The sequence below is a fragment of the Bombus affinis genome, chromosome 2 (assembly GCF_024516045.1).
Source record: "Bombus affinis isolate iyBomAffi1 chromosome 2, iyBomAffi1.2, whole genome shotgun sequence".
Lineage (NCBI taxonomy): Eukaryota > Metazoa > Arthropoda > Insecta > Hymenoptera > Apidae > Bombus > Bombus affinis.
The window spans coordinates 11038220-11059986 of NC_066345.1; the positions used below are offsets into that span (position 1 = coordinate 11038220).

At 39.7% G+C, this 21767-nt stretch overlaps 2 protein-coding genes across 2 annotated transcripts in view; one reads left to right on the forward strand and one right to left on the reverse strand.

Moving 5' to 3' along the window:
• Nucleotides 1-21767, forward strand: part of LOC126928949 (nuclear migration protein nudC) — a 103039-nt gene that overhangs the window by 1461 nt on the left and 79811 nt on the right. The window lies entirely within an intron of this gene.
• LOC126928964 (uncharacterized) lies at nucleotides 54-18679 on the reverse strand. Its single transcript, XM_050744924.1, has 4 exons — nucleotides 17942-18679; nucleotides 2108-2290; nucleotides 1213-1477; nucleotides 54-1071 (listed from the first exon to the last, which is right to left on the reverse strand). Exons 1-4 carry the CDS (start codon nucleotides 18005-18007, stop codon nucleotides 1046-1048), a joined length of 540 nt encoding a protein of 179 aa, XP_050600881.1. The 5' UTR covers nucleotides 18008-18679; the 3' UTR covers nucleotides 54-1045.

Here is a 21767-nt window from a genome sequence, read left to right on the forward strand (position 1 = left end):
GTAATAATATTAGGAGGATAGAAGGGACAGGGGTGAAATAAAACACATCCTGATTTTCTTCATGGTTCGACAGTTTCTTGTTGAATCGACGATTAATTAATACGCAAGTAATATCACAGTTGCGGGTCAGCGATCGACACGATCGCTGCCCATTGCTTTTCCATACATTCCCTGGAACACGACACCCTGGCATGCGGAATCCAGGTTTGATTCAAGCGTTCTTTCTGTTAGTAACAATTAAATAACGATCCCTAAAAATTAATACATATTCGCTTATCTTACTCCCATCTCGTCGATTGTTCCGAACCGTCAACGTTAATCGAAGAAATACTTGTGCGTATGACTTACAAAATGTTTCGCTGGACGACGACTTGTCTAGCTTACAATTAATATTTTCCTTTTACAATCTTGTCGTCGTTAAATCTAATTTAAATTAGATTTAGACCAGAGATTTACATCTCAGAAACATCTTAATTTAAATTTAATTTAAATTAATAATTTTTACAAATCGATTCAAAGAAATGATGATTCGTGCATTTTATTTAATACGTCATCGTCTGATCTTAATTATAGAAAGGGAAGGATAGTAGAAGAAATATTGACCGAATTTCGAAAGACGCGGATCGGCCTCCTCGCCAGATAATCGAGTGGCTTAATTTAGGAGTTAGGATCGCATTCGTGCTATTTATACGGCCTTACCTAAAGCTAGCTCATTACATGAATGTAATTACTGAGTTTTCACGTACCACACGCCAAATAGGGTGCAATACAGCCTTTGAAACTTTGTCTCTGACCGAGAACGTCTAATCGAGTTGTCCTAACGCTCTAAGTGATAATATACATATACATTATAAATACGAATAATTCCATCGATTGTGATCGAGAATCTTAACATCAAATGATTCGCAGAGATCGATTCATCCCTGATTCCATTCTTCTTGAACATCTCAATGTTGACTCGTAGTTTGCATTCTTCTGTCTCATCGTTAGCATAGTCTTCTACAGGATGATCCCACGATCGCTGCATTTGCCAATTTTTATCGGCCTAGTGGTACTTGTCGCGAATTCTCACTGTAATCAGAAGCAAAAAGCACCGGAGACTGATGGAGACTAGACTTAAAAACATTCGGTATGGGTAGCATTGTTAAAAGATTGAAGAGCCTCTGAAGTGAAGCTTTTGAATCAATTAACACCACTACGAGTAGTACTCACTTTCCATGTAGAGAATCCCGAGAAGCAGACCGACCATGAATAGAAAGCTCATCGTGCAGACGAGCACGGTGAGCTGATTTCTCGCGCAGCAGGACTTCCTGTAAACGGTCGTCGGTCTGCCTAGGCCGTTCACTACGGTGAAGTGAGTGCTGCTCGCAACCGATGCGGTGTCCATCTGTTTTGGCGCCGTCACCGTAGGCGGATGAATCGCTGCGAGATTGGCTAGGTTAGCGGCTGTCAGAAGTAACGTGCCCGATGCGGCACTCTGTAATACAAGAATGTTATTTAATCGCTTGGTTATTGAACTTTCTACTTGAAATTGAATAATTGGTTAGTTTCAGTTCTCTGAATGATTAGTCTTATCCTTAATGATTCATTAGATTTATTGGTTATATTAATTGAATTTTGTGGGGTTGTTAAGACTTCTTAAACCTCCAGACTTTTGATATCTAGTCTTTTCATTTATTTGTTTAGCTTCAATAGTTACATTTATTGATTATACTAATTGTACTTTTTTCTAACATTTATTATGATTTCTGAATTCCTTTACAATTTTAGAAATCTAAATCTGTTTACATGAGGGTAATTTAACCGTCATAATATCAAGGTAGGGTGCTCAATATTCCTTCAAAGGATCTCATGTTTTTCCTCATAATTGTATCAGTTTATATTATCTTATTTTCTCATAACTGTTTTTCCAGTGACTCTGACTAAGAATTATGAATATTATTTGCTATAAATCTTCACTCATCAAATAGGTCTAATTGTATTTATAGGTGTGTTACATTTACTTTATAATTTTTAAGGTACCAAGAATTAATTTCAACTAGCTTTTCATTTACGTTCTTCAACTTCTCCTAAACTTCAAATACATGATCTATCGATGCACGCTTACATGTGTACTGGCAGTGGATCCTTGCGACGAGGTGGATCCTCTGGATGGTGAGTTTGGGTGCAGATGATGAGCCCAGCTACCATTTTCGCTATCCCTCTCGCTTCGTCCCACCAAGGACGGCCTTGGGATGTGCCAGGAAAGCGGGCTGCCCGCTACTGCTGTCGTAGCCGCCGTCGCCTCGATCTGAAAGCAACGTAAATCGACGTGAAGCTTTGATTGCATAAGCGATAATGTCGCGGCGATTACGCTTCTGCCTCGCCCGCATGTCCTCCACCTGCAACCGCGTGTTGTTTATCTCTCACCAACAGAACATTATTCTATATGTATCCACCACGCTATCTGAGTTTCATCTGTTCGACGAACAGGCTCGTGGTCCGATTCGATTGACCAATCAGCAGATTAAATAGCTGTTTAAACCTGCCGTATTATATCCTGAGCGAACGTTCTTTGCAAATGTATCTAGTCTTTTTCACTGATACGATTCTATTTTACAATCGTGTAAATTATACGTCGATGATATACTAATTAACCGACGAAACAATTGGGAACTTTGGACACATAGACTTTCTCGTTAACCAAGTATTGTATTCATTCGCTCGTTTCCTTGTGTTCGCATCATAAACAAGTTTTACATACCAAAGAACGTTGTTTTCGAAAGGCTGTCGCAATGGCTTATTGTTCTAGCTCGGTCCCATCTGCGGGTATCCGTATCGCGCGTTTCACCGCATCGAAATACCAGCGGGGATGATGTACCGCGACCTAACTAAATCGTACACTCTTCGCTTCGATCGAGTTCACTTCAAACGAGAGAAGAGAATAGAAGAGGAGTGGTTATCGAGGAATAGTTCTTAGAACGAGTAATCTTTCTGTAATATTTTTCTCACAACAGACATATACCTTCTAGAAATATTTTATTCTGTACTGAATCTTCATCTTCATTCTGTTCTTTAGACTTCTATTTATCCTTGCGGCTTTCAAACTCTAATTTACCCCTATGCTATTCAAACCCTCATTCACGTCATCTTATGTGTTCTTCTTTATAATCACCTGAATAACAAGAAGGATTTACACAGCATCGTATTTGTTGTGTGCCAAATATGATTTAGTCAGTCAATAATTTAGCAGCATTATGAGTTTCTTCAGAAGGGTTCCGAGAGACTTTAGCTTCTCACATATCCCAGTTCGAGTTTTGGACATTTTAACAAACTATTACTGAGTATACCAAATAATATTGAACGCCATCATCCATAATACTCTCATTCCGAACAAAAATGATGCACTTTGCAATGGAGCAATGTTCAGAGCCGAACGAGTCTTCGATTGCGCTACCACTCGGAGCTCGAAGGAAGATTTTCGGGGGACCAAGCTCCCGATATTCCGGTTTGATCGTTGCACAACGCTGGTACTCTCGAATTCCTCTGTGCAGCTCGTTACTTCGAATGTAATTCTCTGGTCGCATCTTGGTCGTCTTCGTCGTTGTCTCGTCGTGTCGTCGTGTGTTTCCTCGACTCTTGAAGCATGCCTGGAGGTGTACGGCCGCGAAACGTTTTCAGGGCCAAGCCGGGGATAGCAGCGCGAGCATTTCCGCGACTTTGACACTGGCTTGGCCCGTTGGCTCGGCTCGTGCGTACGCACGTCGATTACGCCAGTTAATTGGCCATTTTCGCACGTAAATCAGCCGCGTTTCGCACCGAACCTGTGGCCTACCTTCGCCGCACACTGGCCACCGCCCAAGGTCCGAACTCGGCTTGCTTCTTTTTTCGAGTCGCTTTTTCACTCGGATACGGATCGAAGTATCGAGTCTCTAATGGAACGCGAGCCGACCCACGATTTATGTGTCCTGTCGGGCGTGGCCGATTCAGAAAATAACGTGGAAGCAGCCTTGCACCGCATTTTTGCCGCCGGTGCCTCGCGGATCTTCCGGGACTCGCCGGAGCACCGACCACCTGGTATTTTTAGTCTTGGAGTCTCTTGTTCATTCCATTGTTAGGTCTTTAAGAGATTGATTCAATCAGTGATGCGTATATTACATGATTTACGAAGATTAGTTTTGTCTTAAATGATTTGAGGGACATTTTGTGTTAGGTCAGAATTACAGTTCTATTATTTGACAAGGATAATAGTTTCTTTAGCCGATGATATAATTGGAGAATTATACTACTAGGTCGCTTTATTAATAATCCTTTGAGGATCCTGTTTAAAACAATGAGATTTTTATAAAGGTAGAATAGGAAACTTGATAAAAGATCCCTGATACGATATTATTCGTGAATTATCAACACAGAATAAAGCTATTAGAATTGGAAGAAGATTTCCTAATCTTTTAAACTTATTTGAATAATCGAACACAAGTCAAGCAACTTTGAATCCTCCATTTTAACTCTGAGTAATCTACTGATATCTCTTTAGCAACATTGGTATTTTACAAATTGTTCTCGCTGATATAAAAGAAAGAAGACCACTGTATCATTATTGTCGTCAATGAATATTTCGAAATATAACTTTCTGCTTTCGAAAAATTTCACTGCAAAGGACTACTGAAATCACTGATCGAATCAAGGTACCAAAACATGGACCTAACAATTAATACGACATATCGTATAAATCGCTATAGAAGATACTTGAAAGACATTCGTTGGCGAAATTACATAGGCTGGAATGAAAAGATACGAGTGAAATTGCGCAAATCTCCTAGACAATGGAGGAGAATGGCGCCGTATTTGTCGGAATCGAAGTTTCATAACTGAATCTCGATACTCGACGGCGCGTTCTCGGTGACAGGTATTCGTTGCCGAGCTGGTATATCTCGAAATTTTTCGAGACGATGCGAGAGGCAAAAGAGTCGGATACTCGAGCCGGAGCAAGAAGAAAAACCCGTGCACCCGAGCGGGAACCGAGACCAAGACAGAGAGAATGGCCTGGGCGACGCTCAAAGAGAGGCGTCGTTAAGAATTTTTGTGGAATTCAATACACTGGTCAGCCTCGAAGCGCTGCACCTGTGCTGGGACCGGGTAACGTGACACTCTGAAACTCGCCACTCTTTTTTCGTTCTCCCTTCGTTGTTTCTGTATCATCTCGAGGGGTTGAACGATTCTGATTAATCGTCTTCTTCATATATCCAGAACGATTAACATTGACAGAGAGTATCGTTGTAGTGAAAAGTAACGATTGGTCAGGGGAGGATCTTTGAGATAAGTTGTGCATATCTTCGAATAAATAAATATTCGAAATGAAGATGATTTCTTGATCGCGACATGTTAAAATATTGTGATATATCAGTATATTAAAGCATGTTTTTATCGTATTATATAGACTAATTGAGATATATGATCGATGACTTGAGTTTTTACGTCTTCTGAGGAATGTGAGTTTGAGTTCTGGGTATTCCCCACTCTGATGTCACATTTTTTGATTAATGTGTTTCGTAAAGTTGGCTTGGTATTTCAGTGGAAGAAGAACAGGCGTAACCTATTTTCTTCAGCACACAACAGTGACAATAATTATAATTTGATGGCAAAATAATATATTTGCTGATCATGTGTGTTTCTCTACTAAACCTGTTGGCTGTTTAGGTTTCTCGTAGCTCGGATCGTTGTTAATCTATTCCGAAGTCATTATCTTTATAAGCTAATTATAACTGTTTAACATTACTAGAATGACCAAACGGTCGGCAAATATTTTCAAAGAAACGTTAAAAAGAATTATCTCGTTTCAAGGGCAGAATATATTCGGTCATCGATCTTTGTTCCCTCTCATCTCTACTAAATCTGTTCCTCTTTTCTGAAGAATTCATCTGCCCAATCTTTAAGTAACCTTAAAACATTCTTCGATTTTGAGAAGACTCTGATAGAACATTAAGAAGTCATCACTTTTTATTGCTTCCTCGTGAACGTTTTGTTTGTCTCAGCTCTTGTCGGCTGTACAAAAAATACATCCGCCAAGAAGCCAGTGACTCGGTTGGAATTTAACACTGGTCTTGGAATATCGCTTGAATATTCGTTAACCGGTTGTACGAACGCGAGCTGTGCAGGTCGAGGATCATCATCCAGGAGCGCCACGTCAGTCGATACCTCGAGGTACGTTTTCTCGTTACCGATACCGCGAACGGGTAGAGAAGTTGGCGTCTAACGAGCGTCGCACGCGGATGCGTGAACGATCATAAAAAGATATATGTTACAAGGTAGCGATAACAGATTCCGTGGTTTGACCTTGTTCATCCCGTGGCAGATCGCTTTCGCGAGCGAGCGGATCGCATCGGTGAAACTCGAGGAAGAGGAACGAAACGGTTTAGGAATGGCTGTTCTTGAAGTTTCAAGACACCTGGCTTTAGGCATTGTTTCTTTTTCATTTTCGGAGTAATTGATCATTCGGTGATGATACTGAATTTATATGATTTAATTAAGATAGAGATAGTAATGAAGAAAATGGTAGAATAGTAGAAATAATATGAGGAATTAGATGGAAAATAAAACTTATAACTTTCTTCATTTTTTGTAACGGTCGAATATTTGGTAATAATAGGTGTCGGTATTCGTGTGATAAATTTATATAATGTAATTAAGATAGGAATAATTAGGTAGACAATAAAAAAATACAGAGAATGTAGAATGGGAAGCTAGATAGGAAATTCTTTTTATAGAGATTAAATCCCTAGTAATAATAATGGAATTTACATGCCAAATTTATATAACGTAATTAAAACAAGGACAATTAAGAATGAAATAAAGAATTTTACAAGCCAGGTTTCTATAACGCCACGTGTTTTATGATATCCTGAGATCTAGTTCTATTATTTCTACTTTTCTCCCGTTATGGAAAGATATAAACATTTTTTGGAGCAAATTTTTATAAACTCAAAATCGATAACCCGGTTTATTAAAAGTAGTTCCGTAATCACCTGGGATTCCCAACGTTGGATAGTCACGTTTCACAGTGAAAGAAAGCGTTGTTTGACAATTTATAAGAACGTACCGCTAATTCCACGAAAAGACACGATATTTACAAGGAATTTCAATAAAATACGCACTCATGAATATGTTGAGTCATTTCGGCTTTGCTGAGCATAGAGCGAGCTTGTTTCTTCTATTCGACACCTACGATCCGGCGAACCGGATTTCACATTGCACCTTCGCTCGTTCACCCTCGATGAATATTTTGTATAATATATATGCCAATAAAATTAAACTGTTCTTCATTTTTTCCACTATTCATCGAAATCTTATTCTGACATTTAGTATTTTCCAATGTTTGATATTTCTTGAGAGAATTATTATTATTTATAATGATAGAGGTATCTCAACAAGTTGTCTATACAGTTGATAAACAAACGAATAGAAAGTTTGTTATTAACGAAAGAATATAATATTTGACTCAACAACTTTCGATAATTATCGGTCATTTCTTCAGTATACCTTTAAATTTTCGTAAATGCTGTTATTAACCAAATCACAGCGACCTGTTTAAAGCAGTTTCTATTGCTCTTTAATACGTATGTATTTACAAGCACATTACGTGTCACCAGGTGAGCTAAGTGTTACGTTACGATTATGCTGTTAGAACGTTACGTGACATTTAAACATCTCCATGTTTCGTAGTGAGGAAATTACGAAGACCTGGATCTGTTACCCTTTGCATATTAGTTTACCTTTACGCTCCTCGCAATTTAGAAGTTGGTATTAGCACAAATGGAATATATCTAAACACACAATGTGAAAATATTTCTTGGAAGTACGATCGTTTCGAGATCATTATGAGATTACTGGGTGAAATGGCCTAAGACACATCTGCACTGCAATTCAATCATCTCGTAACCAATTAATCATTTCAGCATTCTTTCTTAAGGCGAACGAAATTATAATAGGGCTCCTTATTTTGTTAAAGAACTAAAAAAGGGAAACTCAGAACTCGTATTCCTATCGGAAAAACAATCCGGCCGACAACCTATCATTTGCCACTATAAAGATCACATAGGGAGGCAATAATTTTAATAATACACAAGTTTCGACATGGTCTCATTTCCATCCGCGACGGCGTCTTCGAGCGCGGCCCATTTTCACGCCGATCTCGCGCCGCGTTGCCTCACAGAAAACATAAATCTAAGGCCCGTTTGCCACGATCGTCTACATATTTTGCAACTCGCGAGCTGGGCTCATTACATCGACTATTGCACGATGCTTCACTTTGTTTACCGCGAGATCCACGGCGGTTCTTCCAATAGGAAAGAGAAGTCACAACGGCGAAGTCGAATGAAAAAAAGGACAGAGGTCTATGCCCTCACTGTATCACGATCTTTGATATTTGGTATGATAATCTGTCCATCGATATTGGAGATACGCATTGACTTTCGATATTTCCACAAATCATTTGTTATGGTCGAACATTCTCGTCCTTGAGACTCCGTGTGTCTGTTGGCTCTAAACTAGACAGAACGCGGGCATCTCGTGGATTATGAAAGAGCTCGAGCGAGCGTTACGAAGGGAGATTCTACCGTCTGTGAAATCGTTGCGCGCCTCCTGTCGTGCACAGCAAAGACGAAGATTCATGGCGAATTATATACGGGATTTAGAATAGATTCTAGAGACTTCGTTAACGAGACCGTATTGAATTCCGTGCATCATCGGTTTGATAGAAGAGTGATATATCCGGAGATGTTTGCAAGAACTGGCTGTGGAAGCATTTAAATAGTCAGTCAATTATCCATCATGTTAATAGGTTCTAATAAATATTACAATTTATGTAATGATAAGCTCATTAAATTAATGAGATTAATAGAAAGCCGGTGCAAATATTTCCTGCAGTTTAAAACTGATGGAATTCATTAAATTTTTTCAATTATTAAAAAAATGAAATTATAAATTGTAAAAGGAAACGAATCTTTTGCTAAAATAGTTTGCTAACCATTGCTAAATAGTTGGGTAATTAACAACTTTCCATTTCAAACCGATTTTTTCAAAAAAATCTTCTCGCAATAATTGTATCACTCTCCTAGCGAACCAATGATGTTACATTGAAAGTGAAATGTTTGACACGAAATGATCCGAGAATTAAAATGATCGACGAGTGCAAGAAGCTTCTACACCGATTTCTAGCAAGCCTGTTTAATAGCCTTGGCGGCTATCTAGATGGAATAGCGATCGCGAAGTAATTATTTCGTCGCTTATATTCACTGTATTCATTGGTGCAATGTTGCGGGGATGGCTTTCAAACGATTTTAATGATCCCGGACGCAATTAGTTCCGAACATCGTACAGGCATCGCCGGTTTCAGATCGCTTCCGTGACGACAAGGTCCCTGTTTTATGTCTCAAGTATTTTTTACGATTTGTCCTCGTGTCTCGAAGAAGCGTGAAAAGTGTAACAAGAATCGTTTAGTTAGGTCTAAAGCGTTCTTCTGACCTTCCTTCTTCCACGAGGTCGCTTCGATTGCCAATTAACAGATACAAAACTGATCGAAAATAGGTCGATCAATCGAAATCAGATACACCTGTCATTATTATAATTACACGCATGACTGAGCGCCTTTGATCTCGTTATGGGATATTTGTTGCAGTCGTTCCAGCAAATTTAGTGTTTAATAGAGTAAAGAGTCTAATAATTTAAAGATAACGCCATATCCTGATTAAATGTCAATATCTCGTGACAGTGAAAAAGGTTCTTGTACAAAAATGTCGTTTAAGGCTTATTTTCCAGGTTACAAACAATTAAATCATCCTCCGATTTCATACCTTGTATAGATGCGTGTGCCTATCTCGGAAGTCAAGGTAGTTATTTATTTCTAGCCAGACATTTATCGCAATTTTTTTCAGAAAAAAGAACGTTCCTCTTTACGCTCTATTCATTGCGTTGCACATTTGACATTTCTCGCTGAAAGGAATTGCAAACATTTTGGAAAGTTTCCAATATATGCTGGATTGTTTCTCAATCATCTTGAACTCTACATTGACATACATAAAATACTTGTATTTCTTTCAGGGTTAATTTTGTAACCCGTGGCTACAGGACATTTCTCCTTATATTTAATTATTTGCTGCTCTTTTTTTCTCTAATAACCTTTAAACATACTAATTCCTCCACCCTGTTGAAATTTCACAATAACAAGAAAGCATGTTTGTCTCGTATACGAGCTCTTGACAAATACCGGTCGCTGAATAGGCAACCGGTGAGAAGGAAAGTCGTTATGCGGAGAGAATCTTCGAGAGTCTGTAAAATAAAGAAGCATTCGAAGGAGAGGAAGAAAGCCGTTTCCTGATGGCGAATGTCTGTTTCACGTATACGAATCGTTTCGAGCGTAGTGTGCGTACGCGTTCTACGGTTTTCACCAGCAGAACGAACGCGCTTATCTTTGGATAAGCAGTAGTGGCTGTTGCATGAGCAGTCGAAGGACTGTTAAAAATCGAAACGCCACGTCGTTCCACTTCCGCGAGTTGCGACCCAGCTCCAGCTCTGGGACCTTGTTTGCGAATCTACCCGCCTCTTTCGTAATGCGCCTGGCACCGTTTCGGAATATATCTGAGGACAAGAAATTAACAGAAGCTCGTATATCGATACCACTGATTTATTCTGCAAAAAGACCACGGTGGTATCGGGAATTGTCCGGTTATCTGAATTTAGTTTATACGTATAGAGTAATTGACGAAAGTATCGGAACGCTTGGAGATTTTTTTTTTATGGATATATGCATTATGTTATACGAAGCACATTTAGAAATTTCATTAGCATCGTTACGAGACTGAGCTATCATGTTTATATCGAAGTAAATAAATACATTAAATGACTGTTTACGTTGTATATACTAATTTTTTACAGAATATACATATGTTTCCAGAAGACTTCTATAAAATCGAAGTTTCGAAGTTGTTGAAAATTTCACCAATCATGGCAGTCGTATCTCATTATAATGCTAATGAAATTTCAAAATATTTTATATAACACATTCAATATAACTACAAGAATTTTCTATATCTGTAAATGTAAATGTCTAACTACTTTGGAGCTACTGTATGTAATTGAAATTTATATGATCTTCCTGTGATTTGGCGTTTGGTTAAGAAGAATTCAGATATAACAAGAGAAGAATGAAAGTTTCGAAGTGATACTTATGTACTTGAATACTAGTAATCTTTGTATTAGATAGTTTTTACTACGTCGTAAATATGATTCATATATCCATTGCTCTCGTTAATTATAATTCTATATTGTAGAATTATGACGTCTTTTAGTGTCGTTTACGATCTAAGCTTTCTTCGCTGTGTATAGATTCAATCTGCAGTTTATTCAATCAGACACGAAATAAAATGTCGTTCCAATAAATGAGGTTCTATTGTTCGTCGATTGTTGGTCAAGGTTCCCAGCAAACGCTTTAAGTGGTTCTTGATTATCCTACGAGTACCTTTGTCTTATGATTTTTGTACTTATTATCTTTGAATATTTTGGTGTTTGAATATATATGATTAAAGATGAATATGTTCGGAACAGTAATCAATTTAAGAAACTATTAGGGATCCATATAATTACAGTATAATTTACTGTAATTATCAAACTTTCTTCGTTGAAGAATGGCTGACTATCCATTTAGCTTGAAAAATTCTCAGATTTTAGTTGATTCGTCGATTTGCTGGTGAGTGAATGGAACACTTAACCTCTGTTTCATCGTTGGCGTATAATTAAATCCAAGTTCTCCAGGTGAACCATGGCACCGTTTGTCTTCGTCGCGATGCGTCAACGTTATGTCACTGGGTGTACGCGCGCAAATTTAATTAGTCCGAGTAATTTGCACGCTTGGCTACTCTTTCCTTGTTTTTCTTTAGCAGAATTCGCCAGTCGTTTGTCTTCATTATCCTTTGCTCGAGTACTGTCCACGTAATCTGTCTCATATAATGGGAGAGTCAGCGAGTGTAACAATCGTTGTTATCTTCTTCACTCCAATTTTTCAATCTTCCTGCTTCGTGAATGAAATATTTAATCACGAATTAAACGCTCGATCTCTCATCATCGTCGGTTTCTCAAAAGAAATAAGATATTTCTAAACAACAAACACATCGTAACTTTCGGAACATCGGAACTTTCCATTTCGTTTATCCAGCAACAAACTATACACGAAATCCTGCTCGTGCGTTTTTAATTCCAAACTTTCGACAGCTTTCTACTTCTCTGCGCAAAGGAATATTATCGATCGAAGCGAGTTTCATCGCTATCGCGATCGATAACTTCATGATGCTTTATCATCGATCTCGTTCATTTATCGCGAGCACTGCCCGCGGCGTTGACCTCAAACCGAGTCGCAAACCAATCGAACACCCTGGTCCGATCCAACTCTCTGAAATTCTTTTCTACCTGAAGGAAAAAGCTTGTGTATAAATTCATAAATCAACGCGACGCGCGAGGCTATAAATAAACCAGTCGAGAATCCATTGATTTCATAACGGCGAGGCAATTCTGTTTGCAGATTATTTACGCGTCTCCCAGCCGTTTCTCGTGATCTGCCTCGATCCTGAGTACGTTTACTCCGTGATAATAGCTATGGCCGATGATGATGCTCGGCGCCGCCACGTCCTTCGTCATCGTCGCGAAATGTCACGAGCACGCTTCGCCGAATCTGGAGGAACTTGTTGCTGGTCGGTTCTAAACCTTCTCTAGGTCATTTGGAAACGATCGATTCTGGCCCATTTGCATTTACAACATAAATAAAGAGTACGTTCCGAAATTGTGACATCGAGACAAACGCGTGTCGTGAGACCTAATACTTGCAAACGACGTTTGCCTACCTTATCCCTCCTATAAATATATATTCCTTATTCGAGTCTGTTTCTTCTTGCTTTCTTCGGTCTCGAGAATCCACGCGTCTAATACACGTCGCGGCGGTGACCGTTGAAGTAGAAGCGGCGTGTCATGATCAGACACGGAGTGATCATTGCTTGGACGCGAGTGACGTATGTGAAAATATGGCAATACTGGTTCTTACGGCTCTTGTATAATGATCATTCTTTGAAAGTAAGATTATAGTGGTCTATAAATGGTGTCGTGTATGTTAGGTTAATGTGCAGTACTGGGCAAATACTAAGATCATGTACGAAATTGAAATGTTTTGTTTTTACGAATGGATCTGAAGATATCTTGAATCTTAAATTTATTGTTTGTTAAATATTGAATTCAGGAATTATCGATGATTGATATTTGTTATGGAAGTATTAATAATTATCAAATATATCTATTTCGTATTCTTTATTTCTCATGGCTCATCTTAAGTCGTTTTGGGAAGTTACAAACATGATACCATTTAGGAGATATTGTTCTTACATAATGATTAATATTTCCTAAAAATATGATCAATTAGTATTGCAAAATTACTGTCGTAGATGATGTAAGCCTTTTGCATATACGGTCCTGTAAATTTAAGCAAGCAGATAGGTGTCTTGGTAAATTGGAAACAGCAGGACCCGTTAGAAAACTGTCACGTCGTGTCGCTTTGAAACAGAGAATGAAAGTTCGACACACGTCGCTTCTATCATGCAATCTAATGAAATATGCTTCCTTAATGAAGCAGCACAAGACGAATTATATAATTATGCCATTGTCGCTGTTATCGTTATTCAATAATTAGTTTCGGATTATAGATGGAGATCGCAAATCAAATTTGATCTCTTATTTATACAAAAATATACTTGATGCTTTCATTGTTCGTCAACATAATTTAAACCTGTATTTGACATTCTGTAAAGCTGTCATGCATTCTTTTATTTAATAATTAATGAGAAAAACACCTGTTTTTATTGACGATCTTGTTCTCAAAGTAACTCGCTGTCACAATAAAGCACCCGTGAGTGTTGCACGAATCAATGTCGCGATCTCGTGAATTCCTTCCCCGAGGCGACATTTGCATGCAATAAGAGAAAGCACTTCATATTGCAAAATCGATTTCTCTGCTTCGACCTTAGACGAAAACACTCCAGCTTTTCCCCCCGGTTGATCGATGACCTTGTATCAAACCTTGACTTAACAAATCCAACGAAGATTCGTGGCTACTCCGTTTAATGGTTTTGGATATCTTCGAATTTTATCTAATGCGTTAATAAACAATTGTGTCGTTAGTTGATGTTTGGTGAGCGAATAAACGAGCCTTCCAAATATCAAGATAGAAAATGAAATCCTCGATTCCGCACCAGCGTAAGTTCCTCTTAAGGTCAACGACTGAGAATTGTTTTCACATACCGATTGATTAGTACTCTAATCTTCCAGGGACACAGATACTCAACCGTTCCACTGCTGTTCCAAGCTGTCCACTGTTGACGACACTAGCTTTTCTCGATTGACAAATGCGAAAACGATTAATCGCGCATGGACGATAAAGGGCAATCCTGATTAAAAATTCGACGCCGTGGAAACGTCTCGACCATTATTTTAATACCGTATTTAACATGCGAAGGTTATTGGTGTTAACAGGATTTGCTGAACGAAGTTGCCTCTATTCGAAGGTTAATAGATTTCTAACGTATGTTTTGATTCTCAGTTTTGTAATATTCACACATTTAAATACGTAATTTTGTTACATTCAGATCTTCAATTGAAAATATCAATTTTCGTTTTATTCATATTTCCAACCGGTCGTGAATGCAGAATTTCGGATTAACATTGCGGAAATGTTTCTAAAAGGTATTTGACACATTGTCGACCTTTACGAAGTTTTTTCAAATGACTAATTTCGTTCACCAGCTTTCCGTTTTTAATCGTCGTGCATGACTGATCACGCGAGTGGAACACGCGGCATTTTGCCCGAGTCGAATCGAGTTGCAACTCTGAAGTTCTGGTGTACGCGCACGGTGCAATGATGAAATAAACGCGTACGTTCTAAATTGTAGGTTCACGCTAAAGATCGCGGCCACAGTTCCGAGAGATATCGCGATGTTATGTAAATGATCGATAACGAAGGCTGAATCGACACGGATCGTATCTTGCTTCTTCGACTTGCAATCTGCGTTACGATGCATTCATGAAATCCATTCTAACGGCAGATCTCGAGCGGACGATCAATTATATCTCGTTGATTTAAACGCGGCGTTTCCCAAAACGGTTACTTTGTTTTTAACCTTTCGCAAACCGCTTTTTGTTTGAGTTTCACCGTCGAATCCATACAAGGTGAACGCGGTACATAAATCAGGGTAACTTCCTCCTATGATTAAGTTTCTTCCTAATATTTCTGAATTAATGTGTATACATTAACTATATATATTGATGTATATCGATAAGACCGATCAAAGTTCTAGATAATCGGTAATGTTACACAAGGATGTATTGCAAAAGATTCTGCTTGCCAATAAGTATTCAGCTGGTCAATATTTAACCTGCTAATTGAGAAAGTTGTTTTGTACTTAATCTTGAGATTAATAACTTGATTATTGTGGGATAGGCTGTTTGTAATGCTTCGTTCCTTTGTCTTATATATTATACATTGGAGTTTTTTTTATTCGAACTTCATTTATTGGGACGAAGGTTGAATCAGTGTCTGATTAAATGAATTCTCGTCTACTTGGCTGAACTTGAACTTCTATTTTATAAGAATGGAAGATCACGGATAGTGAATAGAATTAATGAATTCCTATTATATAATCTATTAGACAAATGAAATTCTATTCTGAACGGTAGCAAAGAATGAAAATCCTTCTTTATTCTTCAAGTTGTTTTATTTAAAACATATAAATCTCCGTAATAAATTAGAATTAAATCTTTGACGATGCCTAACATGTAATTTACACTTAGCATAGAATCTTATATAGGTTTGTCAGTTTAATTCACAGTAGTAAATCTTAGATTTATCGTAGTTCGTGTAATAAACTTGGAATTCCAGCTAGGATTCTTACGCCTCGAGAAGCAATCGCGGTCCATGCTCGTAAACGTTAGGACGGTGAAGGAATTATGAAACGCGAATGTGAGAAACGGCCTACAGGTGGCTTGGTTACCGGCTTCTCGAGAATCAACCTGGAGCTACGGAATTATGGAAATCGTTTTTCAACGCAAGCCGTGTAGCACTACTTCTATCGCTTAACGCCTACACGTTCTACTGTATGTCAGTTCTATTCGTTTCTTTTCCTTTTAATATAATAACCAACCAAACGTAGATCGTATTTAAAGTTAAGTCACTGCTGCCGGCATGAAAGTTCAATTCGTTGAATTTCGATTCCACTGACAATTGCTAGTTGCTAGTTTTCTCATTTAGGCGACTAACAATCACTTTTAATATCGAGTCATATGGCAAACTATGATCTACTCACTTAGGATCATATTCGAGGACCTTTATTTTAATTTTAAATTTTATTTCAATTCCTGAGATTGAAGTTTAGTATCTGTTGTAATCATGAATTTTAAGTTACATACACATCTTTTTAAATTTTTAATATTCTAGCACCTTATTCGTACAATATCCAAGTTAAATCGTATTTCCATTTTTCTAATTTCGAAAGAAACGTAACAACGAGATAGTGAATATTTATACAAATTCCAATTTTTATGCATACATCAAAATACATTTGATTTTTCCTCTGGATACTATAACGAATGCTTTATTTTTTCACATTGAATTTCCTAATAAATTCATGAAAGTCTCCAGTCTGATAATATTTGTCCTAAGACTTTTGTATGTAATGTATCGGAATGTAAAGTATCTCGTTGTTTTTCGCATTAGTCACACTGCTTCAAGAAAGTGTAGCTACAAAACAAATAAGTGGACGGGTTGAACCTTAATCGGAATACGCGTTCTCGATGTTCGATTTTTCGTGGAAAGTTGCAAACGAATTTCTCACGAGCGACGCGTCGCAGCAGGCAGGTTTTATTGCACAATACGCGTGTACTGCAATTTGTTCGCGATTCGTCGCCGTGGTAATCGCGGCGTGGCTTTCGTGCGCGTTATTTTCTACGAATATCTGGGAACGATATTGTCCTTCGTTTCCCAACTAACATCTAGTGCGTCGACGTTGTCGCGGTGTACTCGGTTTTGCGTTATATAAACCCGTACCGGGATGGGTGTCAGGCTTATTAAGTATTCGCGGTGAACGGTGTTACGCGGCGTGTACATACGCACGCACGTTGCCCGTGAACCTAAACTGTTCGATGCCTTTTACCAAGATACCTCGATTAATCAGAACAGTTTACCTGTTTACCAGTGTCATTTTATATGTCGTTCGTTCGATAATCGTCCGTTGAACTTTTTGCATTATTAACTGTTTCTCATTAACAGGATAGGCAAAGAGAATAGAATAGATAAAGAGAAACATAGTGTTGTTAATTATCGCCGATGCATTAAATCCGGGGAATCTAGTTCCTGTTAGATAACGTTGTGAAATTTTTTTCGCGGACTTCCTCAAAATTTACACCTGCTTTATGTAACCAGCCCAAAGCTGCTAATCACTAGAAACCAAAGATCGAGAGATTTATGATTCCCGATGAATTTATCTGATTTAACTTCTTCTGCTCGTCTTGTAGCTTCTCGTATTTCTCTTGGACCAGAAAACTAACTTGTCCATCCACTGGATGGTCTTCTATTTCTTTCTCTATCGTCTGTTTCCCGCCAATGGAACTTCAGGACGTGTTTTGTATTTACATCGTGAAAGTTTGATAGGAATTGTTCGGTAATTGTGATTAAATCTCGTCGGGCCACAGAGAGGAATTGAGATTTCTGAATTGCGGAAGGGACGACGAATAGAGAAAGCAGAGATAGTTACAGAGAAGGACTACTAGAGTTCCGTGATACAGCTGCGAACTATCATTTGTCTTCTAAAACACCATTAGCTGGAAGAAACGTCTCGACCATGTATATTCTCTAACATGTAATTCATGATGGACTTACATCAGGAACAGGATCCTCGTGTCCGTCGTTGGAGGCCTCTTCCACGTTAATTTGGATTCCAGACATGTTCCAGGGTGCCTTTCTTTTCTGCGTCTCCTTTTTTCGTTCGAAATCACTCCTATATACCCTATACACTCTCTTCAAGGATTTCGAAGGTCGATCTCCTAGGTCTCAAAGAAAAATCCGCACCTAGGAGCCGCACTCTCCGGTTACCACCACTCCCGTGAACGGCTGGTGATGTCCCTTGCTGCACGTATATTCCACAAGAAACCGCGATCACCCTCGAAAAAAAGAATTCTCCCCCTCAACGCTGTGCTTCGTGGCTGAACGACCAATCCCCGAGGACCAGCCTGGCCAAGTCCCAGGGAGCGGAGTCCTCTCGACGTACTCCGTCGAGCGCGGAGTTCGTTGTCCTTTCTCTCTCCCTTTTTGGAATCCGAGAGCAGGACGAACTTTTGTTTCTCCTCTCGTCTCTCTCCCTTCAGGACGTTAGCTACTTCTCTTTTCTTCCCTTTTCTCTCGGCTGCTCCTCTCTTAGAGGCTGAATCGAGTTGTGCGCACGAATTCACAGACGAAAGGCTGGGTGATCGCCGTGGTGAACCATGAAGGATCTTCACGGGTCGAACGTGATTCCCGGTATGTGTTTTCCAAGCGTTTCGCTATGTCGCGGGAGTACCGCACGCCGTGTCGTTATCGTCTCTCTCGCACGCGTGCGACTAGAGCCGCCGCCACATCTGGCCTTTGGACTGGCTGCCAGCAGTCGGCCAGATCGGTTTTATACCTTCGTATCTCCCACCCTGGAGAGACGAGCGAGCGCGTTCACGGCACGTCGATCCTGCACGCGGCCAGCTCTCCGCGGCACACCACGGCCGAGAGGATCGATCTTTTTTTCTCTTCCTCCCTGGACTGTGCGTGTGTGTACGCGTTTACCAGGAATACACAGGGACACGTAGACACACGGAGGTGGCAAGTCTAGGCGCAAGGACGAAGCCAGGAATAAGGGACCAGCCAAGAATTCTGCTTCGTCCGCCCTATCCAGTCCCACGGATTAGTCCTGTGCGTTTCTCAGGATAAAAGCGTATCGAAGAAAGAATTCGTGGCTTATCTCGGTAATTTTTCTCAGTCTCGTTGCCTCGTTTGGTGTTACCGAGTTAAAGAAACGAACGTAGTATCGGCTCGTATTTTCTGTTTTATCACGTTCGTTTTATTTAAATGACTTGTTCCGTACGAGCACCGCTGAATTATTTTCCACTGGTCGTCTCTATGGAGAAGGTGGTCTTTACAGACGATTCTTGGCAGATAAGAACCGTCAAGATACGCTTTCTGCGTCTGGTAAAATTCAATACGCGTTGTTTTTCGATGTTTTTTCACTTTATCCTGTTGTATTATCTTGAATTTTGATTTGACTGTTCCCCCTGATTTTTCTATGTATATCTGTTAGCCATTGGATTCTGACGAAGTTGACGATACTAATCTGGTGGGTTTTACGTGGGCATCGGAATGACATCGTGGAGCGGATCCTCCTGCTCGCAAACCTGTTCCACGTTTTCGTGCAGGTATGCGTAGGTACGACGGTAGGAGAGTCTCGTTCCTTCTCTGTCCTTTTAATCTTGTTCGCGGATGTTTTATTGATGAACGAACCGAAGGGTGGCGGCCAGACGCGTCAGGCTTCTTGGAGAATCGTGCACTTTTCTTGTTTACCCCTAACCGCGGGAGACTTGAAACATGATATGCACGCTACCAGATGAGTTGCTTCCGTAAAATGTTAATACAGGAAACTTTTTTGCAATATTTTCTCACATTGTTATATTAATATGTATATGTATATATTTATTTATTTATTTATCTATTTATTAATAATGTTAAATACTGATGAGAAATTCTGCTTTTCTTATACATTAATTATTGAATAGTTTGTGAATATTATTGAACAGAATTTTTGTTTATTTTTTACAACCCCACGATACATTAATAAGTCGAATCTGTGCCTTCAAGTTTGTCTTGAAACTAAGTTGTACTTTCAACAGGTGCAGTTTAAACGACGCAGGTGCTTTTATAGGTATTATGCGCCACTATATCACTATAGAAAAATTCGGAAATTATTACCAGCCATAAACTCATAAATTCCTGTATAGAAAAATTCGAAAAATATTACCGCTTACAAGATCATAAATCCAACAACTCCCTCCTTATTCACGCTAATGTTATAATTCAAAAAATAAGCAGAACCATTTATTAAGCTCAATATCAACTACCCCAGATCTATATCGACTCTTCTACAAAGAATTGCCGCGGCAATTTTTCTCGAAGAACCCTAGAGAATCTTAATTAGATTGAAACGCGCCCTATTTATCCATGTTTGCGAAAATTAGAGAGCGCATTTATTGTCGGCGATCATGTGCATAATCCTCGTTTCATAATCGCCGATACAGGTATACGGTGTTCGCGTGGGAGGCAGATTCCCAGGCAGGTAATCTCGGCAGGCAAACGTATCACGATAACGTCCCATTAGAACAGGCAATCACGACTTCGAATCCGGGTCACAAGACGAAGAAGAAGCTTCTTAGGTGATCGCGTGTCGCGGCTCGTTGCACAGGGTCCTGGATTTACGTTTTAATACGACGACCATGTCGTCGAAACGTTTCATCCGACTCTCTTCTTGGAAACTCGAATCATCGTGCTGGAATGCCGGAGATGGTTGGATAATCCATCGCCAGATGCACCTGTCAGAAAAATCATCGAACGATTCGCAACATGAAAAACCGTCTATCCGAAACACTTCGTCATCGTGACTGCCAAAAATTGAACGAACGGAAGGAGAACGTAATCGCGTGGTTGTATCACGAGGAAATATCGTTTGCGTAATGTTTATCGACTTCGACTAGTTTCACGTGGCCTTGAGTAACGTGATGGTCATATTTCGTGATTACGTTCATCTTTGACTACAGTTCGATTCTTGCAGGTCCTCGAATCGGTTTAATAGTTTCTCGGAAACGTTTCGACGTATCGTCTCGCGAGAATCGGAGGCTTGAGTCACGCGTTTTCTGCGAGCGAGGACACCGTGCGTGTTAACCGTGGCGCGGGAATTAGATCGCTGTTCGGGCCTGCTTGCGATTAAATATTCCGCTCAGGAGCCAGACAGGAGCTCGGCTCGCTCTATTTCTGGCAAGGACTTTGGTTGCTTCCGTCCTGGCTGCTTCCTTTTCAGCACTTTACGATCTAACGAGGTCGTGATCTAACGAAACGGTCGCGTCTGATCGTCAAAGAGACGAACAACCTATTCAGCCTCCGGTTTTTCCAAGGCGAGAACGTGTTACGTGGCTGAAACGACACGAGCGATCTTAAAGCGATCACGGACGCGTCTCATTTGCAAAATTTTACTTTGAAGCGAATCGTGGCGCGTGCCTTCCATCTCGTTGCATCGATTTCTGGCTCCAACTCGCCTCTGACCTTCCATCCGCGACGCAAGAGCATGCCAGACCTGGCGAATTGTGCGCGGATTTTTCATAATAAAGAGAAAGGCGTCGACGAGGCGAGGTACATATTATTGAGTAATCGCAAGGCTGCATGTACGCCCGCGAATCGCGGGCGCAAAGATAATTGGTTAATCGGTAAACGAGTCGTTACTTAATCGTACAACGGCAAAAGGTGTTGCTTGATCCTCCTTGACGGACATAATTCGATCCTTTTCCGCGCTTTGTCCGCTCGGAGAAATTGTGGAAACTCTTGTCGCTTTGTTCCAATCGCGTGTGCAAGTACAGAGCTCTGACTATATATAGGTATATATATGCTTGTGCATGTCAGGAAAGAGAAGTTCTTTTTGCCA